General features: G+C 34.5%; 1 protein-coding gene across 1 annotated transcript; it reads left to right on the plus strand.

Annotated features, from left to right (window-relative positions):
* The first annotated feature begins 185 nt into the window (after positions 1-185).
* On the plus strand, positions 186-5,408 carry LOC111691384. The gene is made up of 2 exons (XM_023454094.1): positions 186-342; positions 1,978-5,408. Exons 1-2 carry the CDS (start codon positions 186-188, stop codon positions 5,406-5,408), a joined length of 3,588 nt encoding a protein of 1,195 aa, XP_023309862.1.
* The last annotated feature ends 18,192 nt before the right edge of the window (positions 5,409-23,600 follow it).

Genomic DNA, 23,600 nt, shown 5'->3' on the forward strand with positions numbered 1-23,600 from the left:
CATTTTTCAGCTGTAAACAACCGACAAACGTGAGTCCGTTCCTTTATTTATTCCTAAACAGTTCAGTTTTTATTTGCATGAGAAATTACAACGAGATGTCTGAGTTAATTGAACTAACAAAGAAACGCGGGTATGTTAAGGCAAAACTTACGCGATTTGAAAAATACTTAGAATCGGTAAAAGAAATGATAAGGAAATTATCGGATAATGAAAAACTTAATCCTACGGTGGTAATTGAGTTAGAATCGAGACTTTTGAGGCAAGAGACTCTGTTGGATGAATTTAATGAATGTCAGGCAGCCATAGAAACGGTAGATGACTCGGAAGAAAACCGAAATGAGGGTGATTTGTTTGAATCAATGTTTTTTAAAATTAACGCAGAGTTCAAGCAAATAATAGCAAATCATACAATACGAGAGCATAGTGTAGGGCGTTCTGTGTCACGCAGTTCGTCAAATTCTTCAGATAAAACTATCGCGCGATCAAATAAATCTAGAACAAGTTCTGTGCATTCTAGGGTTCGTTCCAGCGAGGTTACATTATCAGGTGTAAAATTACCACAAATCGAGTTACCAAAATTTTCTGGGGATTATGAAACATGGCTCGAATTTAGAGATACGTTTTCGTCCTTGATACATGAGAATGCTCAAATTCCAGAAATTTCTAAGTTTCATTATTTACGGGCACAATTGCAAGACAGTGCGAGACAGATCATACTTTCGCTGGAAGTTTCTAAACAAAATTACGAAGTCGCGTGGAAATTGCTATGCGAAAGGTATGATAATACGAGACTATTAGTATACAATCATATCAGATCATTAGTTGATGCACCCTGTTTAAGTAATAGTAATTCAGGGGAACTACGCAAAATGGTAGATTCAATTTCAAAACACTTAAGGGCACTAAAGGCATTAAACCAACCCGTTGAAAATTGGGATTCTTTGTTAATATTTTTAATGAGTCGAAAACTTGATAACGATTCTCAGCGGGAATGGGAGCAAACAAAACATGGAAAAAATCTTCCAACACTAGATGAATTTAAAACATTCGTAAAGAGTAGAGCAGATTTTCTTGAAACATTAGAGTTTAATCAAAGGGATTTAAAGGCTAAGTTAAAGGGAACTTCATTGAAGTCAAATCAATTAAGCAATGCACGTTTTCGAAAATCTGATCAAACAAATATATTTCTGACAACAAATAACAATTGTTTATATTGCAAAGGTTCACACTATACAAATAATTGTCCTGATTTTCTGAAGTTATCTATCAAAGAAAGACGTGAACAAATAGACAAGTTAAAACTTTGCAGAAATTGCTTACGTAACAATCATTTTGTGAAATATTGCAAATCAACTAATTGCCAAAAATGTAATAGACGTCACCACACACTATTACATACCGAATGGGAATCAAACGAATCAAATGTACAAAAAGAAGGCATTAATACAGCACAAACTGCAAGCGGCAGCAATGAAAGCACTAACGCAAATAATTCAAACAAAAGTGTAATATCAATGTCGAGTCAAAACCTAGAACAATCATGTGATATTTTACTGTCAACAGCGTTGGTTCGTGTAGTAAGCAAATCGGGAAAAATTCATGTATGTAGAGCTCTGCTTGATTGTGGGTCTCAGTCAAATTTGATAACAGCTGACTTGTGCTCCATATTAGGACTTCAGAAATCACCAGTAAACTTATCAATTATGGGTATTGGACAAGCAGTTTCAAATATCAAAGATCGATGTACAGTAACGATTCAATCGTGTCATGAAAATTTCCAAACATCTATTTCTTGTTTAGTTATTCCAAAAATTTGTGAACAAATTCCAAGCCAACCAATTAGCAGTGGTAATCTACCACAAATTCCCGATCATGTTGTGTTAGCAGATCCGAACTTCGGAAACCCTGGACCAATTCAAATTCTATTAGGTGCCGGGATATTTTACAGTTTACTTTCGAATGATCGAATTTCTTTAGGCAATAACCAGCCAATACTTCAGAAAACTAGTCTAGGATGGGTAATATCAGGTACAGTGATGTCCAAAAATAACTTGAACATTCCAAATTCCACCTTCTGTAATTTAAGTACAAATGTAGACGTTCAACAGCAGTTACAAAAATTCTGGGAGATTGAAGATTCTTCATTTTCTTCTCCAAATCTGTCGGCAGAAGAGAAAAGGTGTGAGGACATTTTCTGTGAAACAGTAACTCGAAATGAAGAGGGTAGGTTCATTGTAACAATTCCTTTAAAGGAGCCCATTTCTCGATTAGGCGAATCAAAACAACTAGCCTTAAATAGATTCGAGTCACTTGAGATCAAATTTCGAAAAAATCCTAAATTCTATGAGATGTATAGTAAGTTTATGGCAGAATATGAGAATCTAGGTCACATGACAAGGGTAGTAGAGTCTTCAGTAAACAATCCAGTATCCTACTTTCTACCTCACCATGGTGTGTTAAATGAGAATAGTGCGACAACCAAGCTTCGAGTAGTGTTTGACGGTTCAGCTCCATCTAAGTCAGGGTGGTCATTCAATGACTTACAGTTGGTTGGTCCAACCATTCAAAATGACTTGTTAGCGATTCTACTGAGATTCAGAAAGCATAAAATTGTTATATGTGCAGATGTGGAGAAAATGTATCGTCAGGTGTTGGTCAAGCCTGAGCAACGAAATCTACAACAAATATTGTGGAGATCAAACACATCAGAAAACATTCATTCGTATACTTTAAACACGGTGACGTACGGTACCAGTTCCGCACCTTATCTAGCAATCCGTTGTCTAATTCAACTAGCTAATGATCATCAAAATTCTCATCCGGAGGTTTCAGAAGTAATTAAAACTGATTTCTATGTCGACGACTTAATATCAGGAGCAGACACGCCTCGAGAGGCAATCGAATTAGGTTCTGAGATATCCCATATTCTAGGAAAGGGATGTTTCAAATTGCACAAATGGATATCAAATGACGAGTCAGTTCTTAATGTTTTTCAAGGTAGTAGTCCAGTTTCTAACGTAATGCAATTAGGAGCCAAGGAACAAACAAAGACTTTAGGTCTGTATTGGGTTTTCAAATCAGATGTTCTGAAATATAATATTCGCTCTGTGTCTGAGAGCAAGATCCTAACAAAACGAAAAATTCTTTCGGATATATCTCGTATCTTCGATCCGTTGGGCCTTCTCAGTCCATGCGTAATTACGGCGAAAATTCTTCTGCAGTTATTATGGACCTATAAGCTGTCATGGGATGATGAATTACCTTCTGAGTTCCATACCAAATGGATAAGGTTTAGAAATCAGCTTTCCGTTTTAAATCGGTTAGAAATTCCTAGGCATGTAGTATGCACATCACCAATTAACATCCAACTCCATGGTTTTGCAGATGCGGCTCAAAATGCTTATGGAGCTTGTTTGTATGTAAGAAGCATAGATTCCAACGGTGTTGTATATACTTCATTACTATGTTCGAAATCCAAGGTTGCACCGGTAAAACTAGTTACAATTCCAAGATTGGAACTATGTGCCGCGTTGGTACTTAGTCAATTAGTAAACAAGGTCAAATCTTCTATGAATATGAATTTTGATAAAATTGTTCTGTGGTCCGATTCAACAATAACATTGCATTGGATCAAAATGATACCCAATCTTCTTCAAACTTTTGTTGCTAATAGAGTGACACAGATACAAAATCTGACAAAATCCTGTATATGGAGGCATGTTCGATCGGGTGACAATCCAGCAGACTTACTATCTCGTGGTATAGATCCCAACCAATTGTGCGATTCCAACATATGGTGGCAGGGACCAAATTGGTTATGTGAAAATGAAACAATCTGGCCAAATGCTTGTCCTGATCTTTACGATGATAATGCTTTAGAATTGAAAAAACACGTATCATGCGTTGTCTCACAACAAGCTGAACATTTTCCTTTCCATCGGTTTTCAAATTTCAAACGTTTGCAGCGCACATTGGCATATTGCTTGCGCTTTGCACATAACTCAAGGTATCCGGAAAGTCGAAAAATTGGCAGTTTATCTGCGACAGAACTAAATGATGCAGTAACTTGTCTAGTTAGAATCTCACCACAAGAGACTTTCCCTAAGGATTTTAAAAATTTAGAATCACAAACTTCTGTTACCCCTAAGTCAACCCTCTTACGTTTAAATCCATTCACAGATAATTTGGGAATCCTTAGAGTGGGAGGGCGACTACAAATGTCCAATTTTGGTTACGAGAAAAAACATCCTGTTTTGTTGTCTAGTAAGCATATATTGACTAAACTATTATTTTCTCATGAGCACATTCGTTTACTCCATGCTAGTCCTCAACTATTGTTGTCTAGTATACGAGAAAGCTACTGGCCTATTGGTGGTAGAAAACTAGCAAAACAAATCGTGCATCAGTGCGTTAGATGTTTTAGGGTAAAACCAACACAGACGGCTCCAATAATGGGAGTATTACCGAGTTCTCGTGTTCAGCAGAAACCTGCTTTTCATACTGTTGGAGTAGACTATGCAGGTCCTATAATGATTAAAGATAAGAAAGGACGTGGATGTAAACCAATTAAATCTTATATATGCTTATTCATTTGTTTCACTACTCGAGCTATCCACTTTGAACTAGTTTCAGACCTAACGACGGAGTCTTTTATTGGAGCATTTCGCATATTTGTATCAAGGCGCGGGAAACCCCATGAGGTATACTCTGATAATGGCACAAACTTCGTTGGGGCAGCATTTGAATTAGCAAAATTTTTACTAATTCAAAACGAATCTCTAACAGAGTCATTTGCACTCGAGGGTATCAAGTGGAAATTTATACCAGCTCATAGTCCTCACTTTGGAGGTTATTGGGAAGCGGGAGTCAAATCTACCAAGTACCACCTTAGGAGAGTATTGTCCAATAGTTTGTTGACTTTCGAAGAAATGTATACCACTTTAACACAAATAGAGGCTGTACTCAATTCCAGACCTTTAACACCGATTTCATCAGACCCAAACGATTATGATGTACTAACGCCAGCTCACTTCCTTATTGGTCAAAGAATTACTGCCCTTCCTGATCCTAACCTGAAAGAGATTCCTGAAAATCGTTTGTCAAAATTCCAACGTGCTCAGCAGCTGCAACAACATTTTTGGACCCGTTGGTCGAAAGAGTACGTTTCGGAGTTGCAGCAGAGAGTAAAATGGAATCAACAGTCAACCCCACTTCGAAAAGGCGCCATGGTCGTAATTAAGGAGGACCACCTTCCACCTCTTTTTTGGCGGCTAGGTCGCATCACCCAGTTATTTCCTGGTCCTGACAATGTGTCGCGAGTGGCATTAATAAAAACAAAAAATGGTGAAGTGAAACGATGTTTCTCTAAAATATGTGTGTTACCCGTGGATGTCAGTGAAACGCCATAACACATTAGAGATAGTATATTTTTTAAGAATTTATTATATTTTGAAAGCTCACCCTTTCAAGGCGGGGGGCATGTTATGTTATGTTCTTTACATTGGAAAGGGTTGTCGCGAATAGGCGCGCCCTCTGAAGCCCTTTTTTGAAAACATTCCTGCTGGAGCGGCGAGACGTGGTTTAGTATTAGTATTGTACCAGAGCTCAACCGAGCAAGAGGTTATTTTGAGATAGAATAAAAAATATAAAAATACAGTCCACACATTTTGTTATTTGAACCAAGCGATACCTATGTTAAAGTCTAGAACATAGTGGTCCTAGCGAGCGGGATTTGAAGAGAACCCAGTGTCCTAGGAATTGTGCACGTAAAACAGCATCTCCGAGAGCAGAGGCGAGGTGCTGAAGCCGGCAGTTGGGCATACAACGTTCCACGCGCGAGCCTGTACGAGTTCATCAGCCGCACATCGAGTCAACTCCGCTGCGACGCAGGGAGTAATACGTAAACAAGCTGCACGATTCAACTGGGCGACTGGTTGCGTAACAACAAAGCAACAAGTGTTTTGAAGAACAAGGGCAAGGCCATTTTTCAGCTGTAAACAACCGACAAACGTGAGTCCGTTCCTTTATTTATTCCTAAACAGTTCAGTCTTTATTTGCATGAGAAATTACAACGAGATGTCTGAGTTAATTGAACTAACAAAGAAACGCGGGTATGTTAAGGCAAAACTTACGCGATTTGAAAAATACTTAGAATCGGTAAAAGAAATGATAAGGAAATTATCGGATAATGAAAAACTTAATCCTACGGTGGTAATTGAGTTAGAATCGAGACTTTTGAGGCAAGAGACTCTGTTGGATGAATTTAATGAATGTCAGGCAGNCTTTCATTTTCAAGATATCAAAACTTTTTTTCAGATTTTTGCCAATATCTTAGAAATCGTTTGAACTACAGGACTGAGCTTTTATACACACATTACCACTATTAATTAATAGCTACTTGTTGCAAATGCTGTTAAATTTCGTTAAAATTTTTAATTATTACTACCCGTCTTTTAAATTATAAAATATTTTCGAAACGTTAGCAAAATGTTTGTTTTTGTTCATAAAAAGTCATTTTTCTTGAAAACAGTTGACTTTAGAGCAATGAACCAAGAGAACTCTTTTTGTGTAAAATTCATTAGCGCTTCAGAATTTGCTATCAAATGTTAATTTTTCCAGTGGCGTAATAATTAGGGGGGAAAAACCCTTAGGATACCTTAAAATCTCCACCACTGGCACGTCCAATGAATTCGAGAAGGGTTCGAAAAAGTAGCTATTAATAATGGTAATGCATGTACAAAAACTCAGTCCTGTAGTTCAAACGATTCCTAAGATATTGGCGAAAAACTAAAAAAAAATTAAAATTTTGACACCGTGTATCTCGAAAACGAAAGCCCGGAGAGAAAAATGGAAGAGGAAAAAATTGTTTCTTTTTTCAAGAGGAATTTACAGTTTTCCGTTGCGACACTTATTTAGGAACACCCTGTATATGAGATAATGTGGTTTCTGGTTAAATTCTGGATCAAACAGTTCTAGAGGTTGGATTTTAAATTTGGATATACTCTCCGCTAAACTACTCAATTCATCTAGCCGTATATTTTCCAAATTAATTTGATATCTACTTCTTGTTTGTTCTTAAGTAAGTAGGTTGAAATGGGAATGAGCAAACTGGTATGGGTAAAACTTGGAAATAGTCATAGGTTTATATTTGGAATATGGGAATTTGAAAGTTGATACATACTTTGTAATTTTGAGTGTGTGTTTTGATAAAGGTTAATTTATAATAGTCACTCAGTGGAGCTTTAATTATAGATTTTTTAGGATAAATTTGTTCTAAAGTATTATTTAATTTTGATGATAGGGTAGTTAGATAACTCAACTGTTCTTTTTGTTGCGTTTGAAGGTTAAATTGATTACTTTCTAAAATTTTTAATTTTTTCTCTGTCTGTTCTCTATCATTATTGTCCATGAGGCCAAAAAGTTCATTATATCCTGTGCCGATAAAGTTTAGTAATCCTCGTTTTCTGCGATTTATATAGAAAAGGGTTGATAATTTATTGTTAATGTTTTTTATTAGAGGCTCGAATTGTGTAATAGATAGGTTCCCTTGAGTCTGTATTTCTCGTGAAAAATTTTGAATTATATTTGATAAATTTTGTAAATTTATTATTTGTACGAAATTATGTGAATGTGTGCAAACTTTTGCTTTTCCTATATTAATGGGAGTATCAATTATTTCGGAATAACTGTGCCAGAGGAATATTATTGTTACGAGAACTCTTTATTCTAAAAAAATGTTTAACATTGACACATGACATGTTCTAGCAAACGTCAAAAAAAAGGTATTACAAAAATGATAGATTAAAAGCAATAATTATAAACTAAAACAGGGAGACAGGAGGTGAGCTTCCGTATCACTGCCCCCTCTTAGAACTGATCGTCCCGATCAGGTTACTCCATTGTCCGCATGGCCTTCTTGGTAGGGTGTAAGTCGATCCAGGTGAACAATCTTCATCTCGGCCTGAGGACTCCTTTGGATCCGGTACACCACGTCGTTAATTCTCGTCACGATGGTGTAAGGGCCTTCCCAAGATTTCTGCAATTTCGGAGACTTGCCCTTGGTCCTTTTCGGGTTATAAAGCCAAACTTTCTCGTTCTCTTGAAAGCCGCTGTTGTTGGCACGCAAATCGTATCGGGTCTTCATTTTGTCGCTTTCCATCCTCAATTTTTCACGTACCTCTTCGTGTACCAACTTTATCTTATGTTTCAGGTGGCTGAGATAATCGTTTAAACTTTCCTCCTGCTGCGGTCGATTTATAATCAGGTCTATTTGTAAACATAGCTCCGTGCCAAATATTACATTGGCTGGTGTTTCTGCCAGTGGTTTCATGAATGGCTGCTCGGTAAGCTAATAAAAATGGAGGAATGCAGGTGTCCCAGTTGGTCTGTTTCTCGTTGACGGCCGTTCTCAGGAAATTTTCAATGGTGCGATTAAATCTCTCCACCATTCCATCGGACTGCGGATGAAGAGGTGTAGTCCTGGTTTTGTGGATGCCTAGTAGACCGCAAACACCCTGAAATACTTCGGATTCGAAGTTCCGTCCTTGGTCTGAATGAATTTCCCAAGTGACTCCATAACGGCATATCCAATTTTCAAATAGAACTTCAGCCACGGTGACTGCTTCTTGGTTGGGTATGGGATATATTTCTGGCCACTTACTGAAGTAGTCCATAATTACCAAAATATAGCGATTTCCACTACTACTACGAGGAAAGGGTCCAGCTACGTCGATAGCTATTCTTTCCAATGGAGCTCCAATATTGTACTGCTTCATCTGTCCTCGACTTCGAGTCCTTGGTCCTTTACTTGAAGCACACGTATCACATTGTCGACACCATTCTTCTACATCGGAACGACTGCCAAGCCAGTAGAATCGCTCCCTGACTTTGTTCAAGGTCTTATTTACTCCAAAATGTTCACCACCAACACCATTATGAAGTACTTGGAGAACTTCTGGAATTCTTTTCTTGGGCAATACCGTTTGGAACACCCTTTCTTTGCCATCAGGACTCTCCCAGGCTCTTTTTAACAAGCCGTTATCGATTACTAGAGAATCCCATAGTGCCCAATAACTTTTAAAAGCTGGAAGATTTATTGAAAAGCCACCAAGATGTGTTCTCCCTAACCGAAAATGATGTCGGAAGAACCGATCTTGTGCAGCACCGCATAAATACTGGCGACAGCACCCCAATTAAGCAAGCTCCGCGAAGAATTCCCCTTGCGAAGCAAGAAGTGTCTACAAAGCTGAGAGACATGCAACAACAAGGAGTCATCGAACCATCTCAGAGTCCATGGACTTCCCTAGTTGTGTTAGTAAAGAAGAAGGATGGCTCAATCCGATTTTGCGTAGATTATAGAAGATTAAACGACGTCACTAAGAAGGACAGTTATCCATTGCCAAGGATAGACGACACCCTGGATACTATGTCTGGATCCCAGTGGTTTTCTACGTTAGACTTAAAAAGTGGTTACTGGCAAGTTCAACTTCACCCAGATGATAAAGAAAATACCGCTTTTTCTATTGGGACGGGTTTGTGGCACTTCAACGTAATGCCATTTGGCCTCTGCAACGCACCGGCTACCTTTGAAAGACTTATGGAAACCATTCTGCGCGGAATGACTGGGAAAACTTGCCTCGTTTACCTTGATGACATATGTTCTTATGTCTCGCTAGTCTTAGTGCTTGACTGATCTCAGAGTCTCGCAGTCCATCAATGAAGCTACTAATTGCTAGCTGCTCTTGGAATTCCGCCGGTGCAGTGGGGTAAGCTAACTTCACCATGCGCGTTACGTCTGCCTCAAATTGCTGTAAATTTTCTTCGAAACGTTGTCTTCTACCTTTTAGTTGGGCCTGGTAGACATGTTATAGATGAGCTTCACCGTACCTCATTTCTAAAGCAGTCTTCAGCAGTAGATAGTCCTTTTGCTTGTCCTCAGCTATTGTCCTTAAAATTTCCATGGCTTCACCTCGTAGAGACACTATTAGTGATGTAGCTTTTTCTTCTTCCGACCAGTTGTTTGCTAAGGCAGCTGCTTCGAACTGTTTGAGGTAAGTGCTCCATGACACCTTTCCATCGAACGTTGGCGGCTTAATCTTAGAGGATGACCCGGAGCCACTTTCCATCTTAACAAATTCCTTGGTAGATAACTGTGACTTCAGATTTGTGACTTCACCCTGTAGCTTGATAATGCTATCTTCTATTTCACTCTGTAACTTCACTACACTTTCTTCTACTGTCTGCACTTTGTCTTGGTCCTCATTTCTCAACAGATTAATTTCCGCCTCAACAGTTTCTTCGAACTCTTTGATTTTGGTTTTAATTACTTCTTCCAACTGCTTATTATTTTCTTGTAGACTAGTCTTCATATCAGTTCTCATTTCTTCGTGATTATTCTTCATTTCCTTTTTCAAATCTTCCTTCATTTCGTCCTGGCTGGTTTTCATTTCCTTCATCATGTCCATTAACTGTTTGAATGTTTCCTCCATTTCTGCGGACTTCTGTCTTGTAGTAATTGGCATTCACTTTTTCTTTAAACTGCTTTTCTTTGTAGAACGTCGAAATTCGCACTTCTTGACACCAATGTTACGAGAACTCTTTATTCCAAAAAAATGTTTAACATTGACACATGACATGTTCTAGCAAATGTCAAAAAAAAGGTATTACAAAAATGATAGATTAAAAGCAATAATTATAAACTAAAACTAAACAGGGAGACAGGAGGTGAGCTTCCGTATCATTATCATCACTATCAGTGAATTCTTCATCCTGCAACAGAGGAGAAGTATGTGAGGTTTTTGATTTCTTAACATGTTTTTTTGTGAATTTTTCCTTGTTTTGTTTGAATGGTTGGACCGTTATCATTTATGGCTATGGCTTTTTTGAATTTGGGTTTTATCTGTTCGCTAAATTGTCCTTTATCAGTATATTTTGCAAAATGTTAACCTTTTCTGGTTCGGTTTTATTTTTGTTTACTCTGTCTAATGTTTTCTGTTTGGTTACCTCGATTTTATTTTGTACGTCCTGATATAATTTGGAATAGATGTGTCTGTTTTTCTATGAAATTTGTGGTAATTATCTTTTCGTCTATTTCTATGTTTTGGGGAGATCCTAATATTATTTCAAGGGGAGTTCTTTGAGTTGCCGAATGTATAGAATTATTATATCCAATGGTTGCTAATTTAATTAAGGTTTCTTGATTTAATGTAGGGTTGTCTAATTTTAAGACTCTGATAGAGTCTAGGATTGTTGAATGAAAACGTTCGACAGGGCTATTAGAATTTGAGTTACCAATACTAGTGAAATGTAAATTTATTTTATGTAGCTGGCAGAATTCCGTAAATATTTTATTCTTAAATTCACTACCTTGATCACAAATTATTTTGGCTGGTTTTCCGTAATGAGAGATGTAGTTAAGGATAGTATTAGTCGTTATGGCATTTCTACTAGAAATAGGATATGCTTGTCCTAATTTTGAAAAAGCGTCAAGAACTGTTAAGAAGTGGTTCTTGTCAAAGAATAGGATGTCTATATGTATAACGTCAAATGGTTTTACAGGTGTAAAAGGTCTTTTGGATCGGTGGGTTTTGTGGGTGTCTGTCATATTTAGCACAATTACATGTTTCGCAGTTATTAACATAGGTAGTTATAGTTTCCTTCATGTTAGGCCAGTAATGAGTTTTTGACAAGGAGTTATAAATGGTATCAATACTTCTATATACTGTATTTACTTCATGTTGTTTCATTATTAATCTAATTTGGGACTCTAATTTTTCTACGTCTTGAGCTTTTAATGTTGAAATTCTGAATTTAATTGTATTATTAAAGAATTTTGGTATCAGTCGTTCGAAACATTGTCTTGCTTTTTGATCATAAAAATAAAGGCAATTTATTTCTTTTGGTTTTAAAAAGTTTCGTAATATTTTTGCTTTACTTTCATCAGAAAGTTGGGGATTAAATAATATAAAGATAGAATTTTTATCGAATGGTCTAGTTTGTCTATGCCAATAATGTTGGACAAGGTTTTGGTTTAATGCGATGGATATCTGATGCTTAAAATGATTTATGGGTTGCTCGGTTATGGGTAATTCGGCTACTGGGTTTTCTATTGAAGTGTGTATAGTCTCGTTATCTTCGGGTTCAGGAATATGTAATACTGGTGAAGATGGTTCAGGAATGTGTAATACTGGAGGAGACGGTTCAGGAAGTTGTCCTAAAATGTCGTTAAGTAGTTCTTCGTCTATTGGTGTATTCGGTCTGTCTATATTAACTAGCATGGAAAGTGTTTCGTCATCTAAAATAGGTAAGTCTTAGGCTTGGGAAGTTGAGGGTTGAAGTTGGTGAATGTTAATGTCTGGGGGAAATCTGGACAAAGCGTCTGCTACATTATTCTCTTTTCCTTTAATATATTTTACTTCATATTCGAATTCTTCTAATTTTAGTCTCCAACGGACTAATCTAGACTGAGGGTCTTTTAGTGAGAAGAGCCACTGAAGAGGTTTATGATCTGTATTAATTATAAATTTTCTACCGTATAAGTAAGACCTAAAATATTTGGTTGCCCAAACGATTGCTAGTAATTCTTTCTCTATCGTGGAGTAATTTATTTCTGCCGGGTTTAATGTTCTACTGGCGTAGGAAATTGGATGACCGTTTTGAGATAGGACGGCTCCGATCGCGAAATTGGATGCGTCCGTAGTTAACACGAAAGTTTTTGAAAAATCTGGAAAAGTTAAAAGTGGTTCATTTGATAAAATGATTTTACATAAATTTACTGCTTCTAAAAATTCTGGTGAATGTTCAATTTTGTTTCCCTTTTTTAAACATCGACTGAGTGGTTTCGTTATTTTTGCAAAGTTATTTATGAATTTACGATAAAAGCCTACTAGTCCGAGAAATGATTTAATGTCTGGCTGTTTTAGGAACGGGAAAATTTTGAATTGATTTTATTTTATCCGGGTTTGGTTTTATTCCTGAAGGGGTAATAACATGTCCTAAAAATGTGGTCTCTTGTTTTAAGATTTCTGACTTGTCTAATTGAACTTTCAAATTTGCTTTTCTTAAAGCTTCAAATTTTAAATTTTGAATGTGTACCTGAAGGGAGGTACTAAATATTACAATATCGTCCATATACACGAGGCAAATTTTGTTTTGTAGATCTTTGAGAACATTGTCCATGACTCTCTGGAAGGTAGCGGGTGCGTTTTTAAGTCCGAAGGGCATTCTAAGGTATTCGTAATGTCCGTTATTAGTATTGAAGGCTGTCTTTGGGATTGATTCGGGAGACATCTCTATCTGGTGAAAACCAGATGCTAAATCTAAAGTTGTGAAATATTGTGATCGACCTAACTTGTCTAAAATATCGGTAATATTTGGAATGGAGTATCTATCACTAACAGTTTTTTCATTGACTTTGCGGTAATCTACCACAAGTCGTCATTTTTTGTTGCCAGAAGCATCTAATTTTTTGGGTACAATCCATATGGGACTGGACCAGGGTGAGTCTGAAGGTCTAATGATATTATTTTGTAGCATTTGATTAATTTGTTTTTGGACTTCCTGTTTATGAACTTCGGGGTATCTATATGTTTTTGCATGGACAGGGATGTCAATCTCAGTTTTTATCTGATGTTTGACTTGATTGGAAAATGTATGGGAATCACCGGGGAAATAGAATATGTCGTGGTAGTCTTTACAAAGAGGAATTAAATGTCGATTTTCTTCTTTAGATAAATGGTCCGTTCTTAGTAAATCAGGTATTTGCTCTTTCTTGTATTTTTCTGTGTTAGATGAAATTTGGAAATTATATAACTCAAAATTTTCAATATTTTGGCAAGGAATGGGTTTTTGAAAATAAAAAGTTTTTGTTTCATTAGATGGATTAAAAAGTTCTACCGGAGCATATCCGTCTTCACTTGTAGTTATTATTTCTCTGAGTATTAAACTATTTAAATTTTGAAAAGGAATTAAAACGTCACCGAAATTTACTTCTACTGGGATAGTTGTCTTTAAATATTCGTTAGGAGCAAGAGTCACTCTTTTTATATGTCATAAGGGTCTCGTAAATACAGGGGAATATTAAAATTTTGTCCTATGAACCTATTACTAGGTAGATCAATAACCATGTTAAATTTTTTCATGTCATGATAGCCTATAAATCCATCGAAATAATTATGAAAATCGTAAGATAAAACTTCTAAATTTTGATTCGAATTTTCCTAACAATGTTTTTACTTTAGTTGAAAAATTGAAAATTTGGTTTGGACAGATTTTTTCTATAGTATCAGGTCGTAACATAGAATAGGAAGCACCTGTATCAATTAAAAGTTTTAAAGGAGGATAAGGATGTTGCGAAATTTTATGTACGGCAATTGGGCTGCTAACTGAATATTATTTTCTACTATGTTTGGTAGTTCTGGGGTTGGGTCAAACAAAAATTTTGATCGTTTTCTGAATTAAAAAAATCTTGATCGTAATTTTGGTAGTAATCTTTGTCCTGATTTGTTTCAAAATTCGGCTCATTTTGGTATTCTTGGTTTGGGTCAAAGTTAGAGTCAACGATAGGGTCAAAATTTTGTTCTTCAATATTAAAATTTTCATTAATTCTAGGTTTTTGTCTAGGTGGTTTGTCTAAAATTTTGTTGATTTGTCCTCGTATTATGCGTCTGGTTTACAAATTATTGAACTCCAGACATGGGAGTTGGATAATTTGTCTTATAATTTTGATACGTTCCTGAAGGTTGTGGATTTCGACTATAATTTTGATTTAAATTTGAGTTTCTGAATTAGACCTGAAATTTGGATTTAATCTTGAATTTAAATTTTAGTTATAATTTCGTTGAGGGGCCCTAGGTGAATTAGAAGTCGAGGGAATATGATACATGTTTTTCTTAAGTTGTTCTTTGTACTGATTAAATTGTAGTTCTCTGTTTACAAAAGATATCACGTCTTCCAGCGTATTTTTATCTGCTGTACGTATCATTGTCTNCAAAAGTATATATAAAGCAGTATATATCAACTTAGCGAGGAAAGGAGTGGAAATTGTAAAAGGAACTTACTTTTGATTGTTCTGCGTCGATTCCTGAGTTCTCAGCGTCAAGTTGACCAACCCCTTGCAGTTCCGTTCCAATAAATTTCGTCTGAGAGCTAGGTAGATTCTGGATTTCCAATAAGGTACAGAAGTTCGCCAAGGATCCCAATCTTCGTACAGTAGACTTCGGGGACTTGTTTGGAAATCCTACCGACTGCGCCAATTAATTATCTCGTCGCCGAACAGGTGTTGAAATAATAAAAATCACTTAAAAAAATGATGTATTAATCAACAAGAAGCAAGTTCACAATTACAAGTTAAATTTCACACTCAATGGAATAAGCGAAGCAGTTCCTTATATAATAAAATAAAAGCATTCTCAGCAAAAGATAAAGAAGTTGACTTTTGTATCTAGTTATTACAGCAGAGAAGTTAATGATTCTGAAAAATAAATTATGAACATAAAAATAATATATATATAATTTACGCTACAACGTTGAAATTTCTCAGATCGCAGCATAATGTTGCATCCAAACCATAGAGAATACTTCTTTTTTCTGATCCTCTTAAAAGGGGCCAGCATCTAGTTATCCGTGAACGTTTGCACTTTTTTTCCTCGTACTATTCCTTAACACGTTAACAAATTTTGCATACATTTCTCTTGATTGAAAATGTTGAAAACTGCGGCTTCGATGACATCAATCGTTCCTTGTGGTTCTTTTGCGTTTTCGATTTCAAGACGCATTCTTTTGAACAAATTGTCGTACCGGTTGCCATGATAAATCGCAATCGAGTATCTCAGAGGCTACTGGATGTTTTTATGTATTTATTTATTTATATGCATGGCAACTCGGTATAAAGGTAATTTAAGTAAATTTACTTAATATGCTCGTAAGAGCAAATGTCCAGAGATTCACAGTTATTGAATACAAGCAAAGTTTGGTGTTTTACTAAACGTAGTGACAGATTATAAGAACATGGTATACATTGTTTCTTCTAGAAAAAATTGTTTCAAGTCTACACCAAATTAACAATTTTAAGAATATAAAAATTGTTCAAAATCTCCAATCTCGGCTCGAGTGTACGCCTCAATCGGACCTATGTTCACATAAGAAAAAATTGGATTGCCGGGTTAAGGTTTTTAGGTCTTCATAGATTTGATTGCATATACAGGATGACGAAACATTAGACATATTTCCGGAATTCCTTGAATGACATCATCTTCGTTATTTTAAATGGAACACCCTGTATATTATTGCAATTTTCGATTCTACGTCAATTTCTAGGTGAACTTTCATAAAGGTTTCCTATTCTTAAAGTTAACAGTTTTTGATATATTTAATTTAAAAAAAAATAAAATAAAAAAGCACTACCTAATTCAAAATGATGTGTATTTTACAATAATAAAGTTAGAGCGATAAAATTTATAACAGTTATAACTAAAGCTATAAGCTTCCCTGCCATAATTACAAAATGACTTAATTTCATACAGGGTGGTAGAAATTTAATGCCGAATTTAGTCAATTTTAAACCATCTTAACTTATTTTTTTTTAATGGAACACCCTGTATATTATTGCAATTTTGGATTCTGCGTCAATTTCTAGGTGAACTTTCATAAAGGTTTCCTATTCTTAAAGTTAACCGTTTTTGATACATTAAATTTTTTTCAAAAAAAAAATTAAAAAAGCACTGCTTAATTCAAAAAGATGTGCACTTTACAATAATAAAGTTAGAGCGATAAAATTTATAATAGACATAACTAAAGCTCTAAGCTTCCGTGCCATAATTTCAAAATGACTTAATTTCATACAGGGTGGTAGAAATTTAATGCCGAATTCAGTCAACTTTAAACCACCTTAACTTATTTTTTTTAATGGAACACCCTGTATATTTTTGCGCAAACTGATTGCGAGGATGGCTGTGAAATTTTTAGTGGAACTTCAAAACAAGCACCAGTTTGTTGTTGTTAATTTAACACATACAGTGAATGTTTATTTGAGTATTTTTTATTGTTAAAAAATGGAAAACGTTAACATTTATTTAAATGCTGACATTCTAATTTTATTATTTTTTATTCATGGAGAGTGTCACAATAGAAGAATAAATAGGTCTTTTAGAGTATTTAACGAGACACATCCTCATTTACCACCAATGAGTAGACGCATTTTAGGAAGAATTTTAAGAAATCAATTGGAACATGGCCGAATTTCTGTATATAGAATTTTGCCAAAGCCGATGACTTTAGATGAAGAATTGTAGACTGTAGAGTTTGTATATGTTTTAAATTTAAATAATTTATTATTCAACTTTATAATTACACAAAAATTCCTATGGAAATAACGGCCGTCGGATACCAAAATACGTAATAAAATAAACTGGAATTCCAGCACTTAATCTTCTTTTACTGTCATGGAACTAGACACCACCACGGCGATGTTGTTTAGCCTAGACTGTCGTAATCCACTAGAACCACCGACCATGTGTTTTTGTTTCCACGTCTGCTTGTTGGTCCTCCAGAAACGCCTACGGGGAAGGCAGCTGAGGATTTATCGGAATTATACTGTCCTGAAGTCTTTAGATATGTTAATACTCGATTCGGTCGCTTCGTTCGGTTCTGGAATGTTGTTTACGTGTCTCGAATGATATTGGGCCCCTATTATCTGAAGTAGTTGATCGTCTGGGTGTTTGAACTATGAGAGGTTTTCATTGGCTAGGCCTCTTGGATAAAGCTATAGAAAATAGTGTTTCTGTTAATGTACAATTGTGGTTACAATGCTGCCAATGCAAAAAGTTCGTTTATTTTCTGAACAGACCTGGTATAACAAGTTTTTATTCATTTGAGAATTGTTATAAGAAACGGTACGTTTCAAAACAAAATAAAAGTGTTGTTCTGGTACGATGTTGTCTGTTTCTCAATTAAAAATTAACTTTACTGCCGAGAGAAAACAAAATAAATCTTTTATTTTCTTGCGAATGTTTCAAGAACGAATAAAACTGAACCATGAGCAACTGTGTCATATCAGTGATCAAGTTAATGATTTTATTATATGCCTTGCTGTATAAGAAACCTTCATGCTATCAAAAATCGATTTACCTAGTTATAATGTCATTTGGTTTGAAAAACGCACAACTCATGCGCTTTTTATGTTACATTTATGTAAAGGTTAAGCCTTTTTATTAAATACGTTAAATTAAAAAAATGGGCTCATGACTAATATCTAAAAAATTAAATTATTTGTTTATGTTTACAAATAAAACTGTTGTCAATGCAATTTTCTCGGTCTGAAGACTAATTAAACTATAAACAATATTGACCTTGAAAGAAATAACTAGTATTTAGCCTTTAATTCTGTTCAAAATAATGAATGATGACAATTTGTTTATTTTACAAACATTTGAGTTCAATTCCATTCCATTTGAGCCAATCTAGTAGGTAGTATTTTTCATAACATAGCATTCATTTAAGTCGAAAAAGAAAAAAGGAGAAAGTAGCATTTTAAACAACTACAGAAAATTTAAATTTGAAATTATGAACTATTAATATAAAACAATATGAAAAGAAAGTTTGACAAATTCCTTGTTTAAAAATCCACTTTCTTTCAAGTTTAATTGTCAACATAATAGCTTCCTTACGTTTTGAAGAAACCTGTAAATGGGGCTACTTGGATATACAGAGTCATTCAAGCTGGAACCATGTCCTGTATTGTCCTCTTTAAAAAGTAAGTTTGTATTCAGTTGGAAATTATCGCCAAAAATGGCTTCCACAGTCCAATGTGTTTTTACAGCCCATGGAAACACAGGAATCATTTGCCTGATGAGCGGAATTGTCTTTGGGATAAATCTTGGAAATTTGAAATTATTAATACTTGTTTGACTTTTTCTGAGTTTATTAATTTATTTATCTGGACGTTTATTATCTAAAATTAAACAATGAATAATTAAAAATAAGTAGTAGATAATATTCATAATTTATTGTCCCTTAGTCGTTTTTAAATTGTTTCTATAAAATATTGCTAAAATAATTATATCAATCATTGCAATTATTTCACGGAAATTTTTTGTATTGCAATATATTTACTGTTGTAATCACAATCAGGAGGTTTAACGACTGGAATAATACAAGAAAAATTAAAATTGTGATTACTATATCTTCGTCCAAAAAGAGGCGAAAGTGTAATTTTATCTTTACACACATATTATTTAATTTAGATTATTTTTAAGCCGATTGAGTAAATGAAATTAAGATGATTGCAATAATTTTTAGTGTAACAGGCATATAAAAGACACTTCAGATCATAGTTCACGACACTATTTACAACTATCTTAAATGACGATTACTTTTGAAATAATATGCTTACTGACTCATCTCACCCGGTAATATTAAATAATTATATGTGTCTGCAGTATAGTAGTAGAAGCTATTTGAAATTAAATAACGATTTAGGTTCAGATTATTAATATGATCTAGATGAAAGCTAGACATTGCCCAATACTTCTTCAGCATAGCTGCGTACACCTTATAGAAGTCAGTGAACTCTTAAACATGAAGTAAATTAATATGTCTGCAACATTGATTTGTGTGAGAACATGCTTGATTTTATGTACCTTACCACAGGTAACAGATATATTTAATAAATAATACCTATTATCAATATTACTGTCGAATAGGCACGTAGAAAAATTATCTACTCAAGAGTGTTGAATACCTATAAAACTGTAAAAAAATAGTTATTGTTTGAGTCCTAGGTACTAGTCACTCGTTGCAGAAACTGGATACAAAATTGTCCTTATTCTTAACAAAATTTTTTATTTTTGTGTCAATTGAAAGACAAGATGTCTAGAAAAGAATGTAATTTCCTGAATAAATGGATAGGTCAACAAGGTCCAACGGCATGGTTAATAAAGGTTAACGAATGTTTAAACTTTAAACACAAATAATAATTATTGTTATAGCAACCATAATTTTTTTTATCAGGCTACTAAACAAAAACAATTCGGACCTATGTTCATATAAGAACAACTGTTTGAAATTAACCCAGCTACTATCTGTTAAAGTGTGTCATAGAGCTTGTAAAACACTCTGTATAATACCACCGTAGTAAAACAATTATAAAATATTTTAATCAATCAATGAATATCAAGTATGATTGATTAATTTTATTCATCGATGCGGAACATTGTAAACATCAACAGTTTTAAATGAGGAACCGTGATTTACTATATTTTCAATTAAAAATAAAAAGTGGAAAGTGAAAGAAACAATAAGTAACTTTCATTATTTTTAATTACTTGTTTTGTCAATCCATACAACTAGATTAAAACCCAACTTGAAGAAAAATACGTTTATATTTGGTGTAGACTTTCGCTGTATTTTTTTCTAAACAGACATCTTTCCTTTATATTCACCCAACTTTCCAAAATCGGTACAGAACCCGTGTAGGTATATCACCGTCAGAAGCTTCGAAACGCAGACGGCAATTTTGGTTCCACAAAGTGATCGTAAATAATTAATAATCGTTACATAACACAATAGTCGGTTGCGCAACAGTCTGTTCCACTTGCAATAGGAAGAAAGGAAGTTTTGTGCCTTTCCTCCGACTATGCTGATTTCATTTCCTGGTGTATTCAAATACCCTATTAACGTATCCTTAATACGCGCAGGTGTAGGTAAAATAAATGAATTATTGCTTTGGATAGTTTCCTGAAGTATAGCCGTAGGTAATTAGCAATCAATTAGATTTGTAAATTTTAAATTAATAATCGAAAATAGTAGACGATTATAGGCAAATGCGTAGTACGTATCTTTAATTTATACGTAGCTTTATTAATGATAAATTCAATGATATTCGCGAAGAAATTTGCAAGAAACCTCTTTCACCGAGTCAAAATTTTTATAGTGTGCAGTTTCTTATTTTTTTGTAAGCAATTCAATGCTGTCTTTTACTTTACTTTTTGCAAATTTAACAATTACTGCTTGTCTATGAGATTTAAATAAACGATGTAATCTTCGTTATTTTATATGAAACACACTATACAGTATTGCATTTTCGGATTCTACATGAAATTTGAGGGTCACTTTATTAGATATTCCCTATACCTAAGAGTTTTAGATTTTGAGATATTAACTTTTAAAGAAAAAAGTGACAGATGCAAGGGCTTGGGGAGACGCTAGTAACTTTTTTCAGGAGCATGATATCAAGCGGATTTTTGGTACTTGTAAAGAGCACAGGTATGCCATCAAATTAAAACATTTAATACTAGGTGTTTCATTTTTGCTGTTACATTTTGATAACTTTTGATTAAGGAACACCCTGTATGCTACAGAGCAAAAAGTTTTCCATACTCAGTTAATTGTAACTTAACAGAAAATAAATATGCCTAATTGAAAGCTGAAATTGAGGATAGTACTTTCTTTAATTTCGTGTAATTTTATTTCAAAAAATCTCTCATAATTAGTTGTTTTTCTTGTAAATGATCATTTATGTTAGCAAAATGTAGAAATAAGATAATTACCGTTATAACTGTTGTCTGTTAAAATAACTAGGTGGGTAAATATATAATTATTTCGTAATTATATACACTTAATCTTATCTAGAAACAGTTATAGATATTACATTAAAATTGATCGAAAGCCAAGCGAAAAACTGTGATTGAAACCTGTTACAAAGACTATGAGGTGTGAGATGTTTGATTAACTCTTGTGTTTAATTTGATATTTATGTCGCCCTAAAAGGAAAAATACACCGCGCTAAAATATGAATTATTGTATAAACTTTTATGTTTCGAATGTAAGCGGATTCTTTAAAAAGTCTTTGATAAATTATAAATCTTTACAAGTTAATAAAAAAAGTAGCACGTGAGCTAGCTCAAAACATGCAACCAAATCAATTTCACCATGTTAAACAATGAACATGATCATAATTAACACAACATTTCTTTTTTTTTGCTTAAAACGCCATGCTCTAAAAAAATACTTTCGAGACGGCCTACTATTATTTACGAACGCCGATTGTTTATTCGTATAATATGTATGTATGTATTATTGTTACATTAATATTACCAGGGGTAGTGAAGCATCACGTACTCCATTAGTCCAGGCGATAGAGCAGTAAAAGTAGGCTTTGCAATTTTTTTTAACAGCAAAGTGAGAGGAATACGAGTATGTCATCAAAAATCAATGAAATAAATAATTTTTGCACCTATTTTGATTTTAGAGAATTATGCCAGTTATGTTTGATTTTAAAAAATAGTTATCGTGTGGTAATCAAGTTTTATTAGTTTGTGTTCATCAATGCATTCCACGAAATTCACGTTTTAATGATTAAATTAAAAAAATATTATTTTCTTATTTTAATGATCTCTCTGTTCCAAATATTCATATAATTTTCTATTTTTCGGCCATTGTCAATGCAAACAACTTTTTTGATTCGCAGTTGTTGTAACTTTATAGAAAATCGTCAAATAAACAAAAAAATAAAGAATGACTTTTTTTATTTAGGGCTTACTTTCAATGTTACAGGGAAAAATATGTCGAAAAATGGGTAATTGATATTTTTTTGCTATATTGACTGGACTAAATGTTTTTTTGGAATAGGCAGACTAGGATCCTTATTCTGCACAATATTTGGGATTTTTCTGTACAACGAAATAGACGACTTCAAATTCAAACGCCTCAAATGCTCTACCACCTGGTTGGTCTACATGAATTTCGATGTAAAACAACCTCATCTACAACCAAATGTGTAACGGGAGACGTAACGATCTGATTAAGCCACACATATTCAGCGAAAGAGAGAGTAAATTTCACCGGATTATGCCCAAGTTACGCTACCGCGTGTGTTTTCGCCCGCCTCAAGTAGTTCGGATTCCCCTTTTCGCTATAAAAGCTAGAGCAAACTATCACTAATGTCATAATTAGAACAACCATCCCGCATTCCGGATTACACCAACCAACATGAAGATGAACATTGCGTCTTGGGTAAGGACAATCGAACGAAAAAGTGTGGCTGGGTGTTAATTCGTGTGTTTTTTTTTTCAGTTTTTGTGGTGCATCTTGGCGCTTTGTTCTTTCATTCGAGTTAAGGCCGGTGGTGGTGGAGGGTAAGCATTCACGATTATGTCTTTGTATTCATTTCTCTCCGATTGCTTCATGGTACTGAAGATGTGTTTATAAACAAAAAATTTTTAAGGTTATCTCTTCGTTAGGAAGTAGAGAAAATATGATACGCTTCAGTGGGTATGTGTAACAAATTGTGAAATCGCCAAAAATAACGAACTGTTTTTCAGGGCAGTCGATTTCAACACTTAAAATGGAAATTTAATAACAAATATTAATAACTGAGATTATCAAAATATTCGAAAATAAGTCTCACTTATTATACCTAGATAAAAATCATGATTAATTCTACATATGCATTTTTATACGATTAGATCCTAGAAACAATTAATTAATAATCAAATTATAAGATAAATGTACCAAAAACAACATCTATACATACAGGGTGGCCCCGAGGTAATGGGCCAAAACTTATTGGTAGATTTCCGAAGCAAAAATATTGCGATTTAGCCGAA

This window comes from Anoplophora glabripennis, unplaced genomic scaffold (genome assembly GCF_000390285.2).
Source record: "Anoplophora glabripennis isolate ALB-LARVAE unplaced genomic scaffold, Agla_2.0 scaffold51, whole genome shotgun sequence".
NCBI classification, from domain to species: domain Eukaryota; kingdom Metazoa; phylum Arthropoda; class Insecta; order Coleoptera; family Cerambycidae; genus Anoplophora; species Anoplophora glabripennis.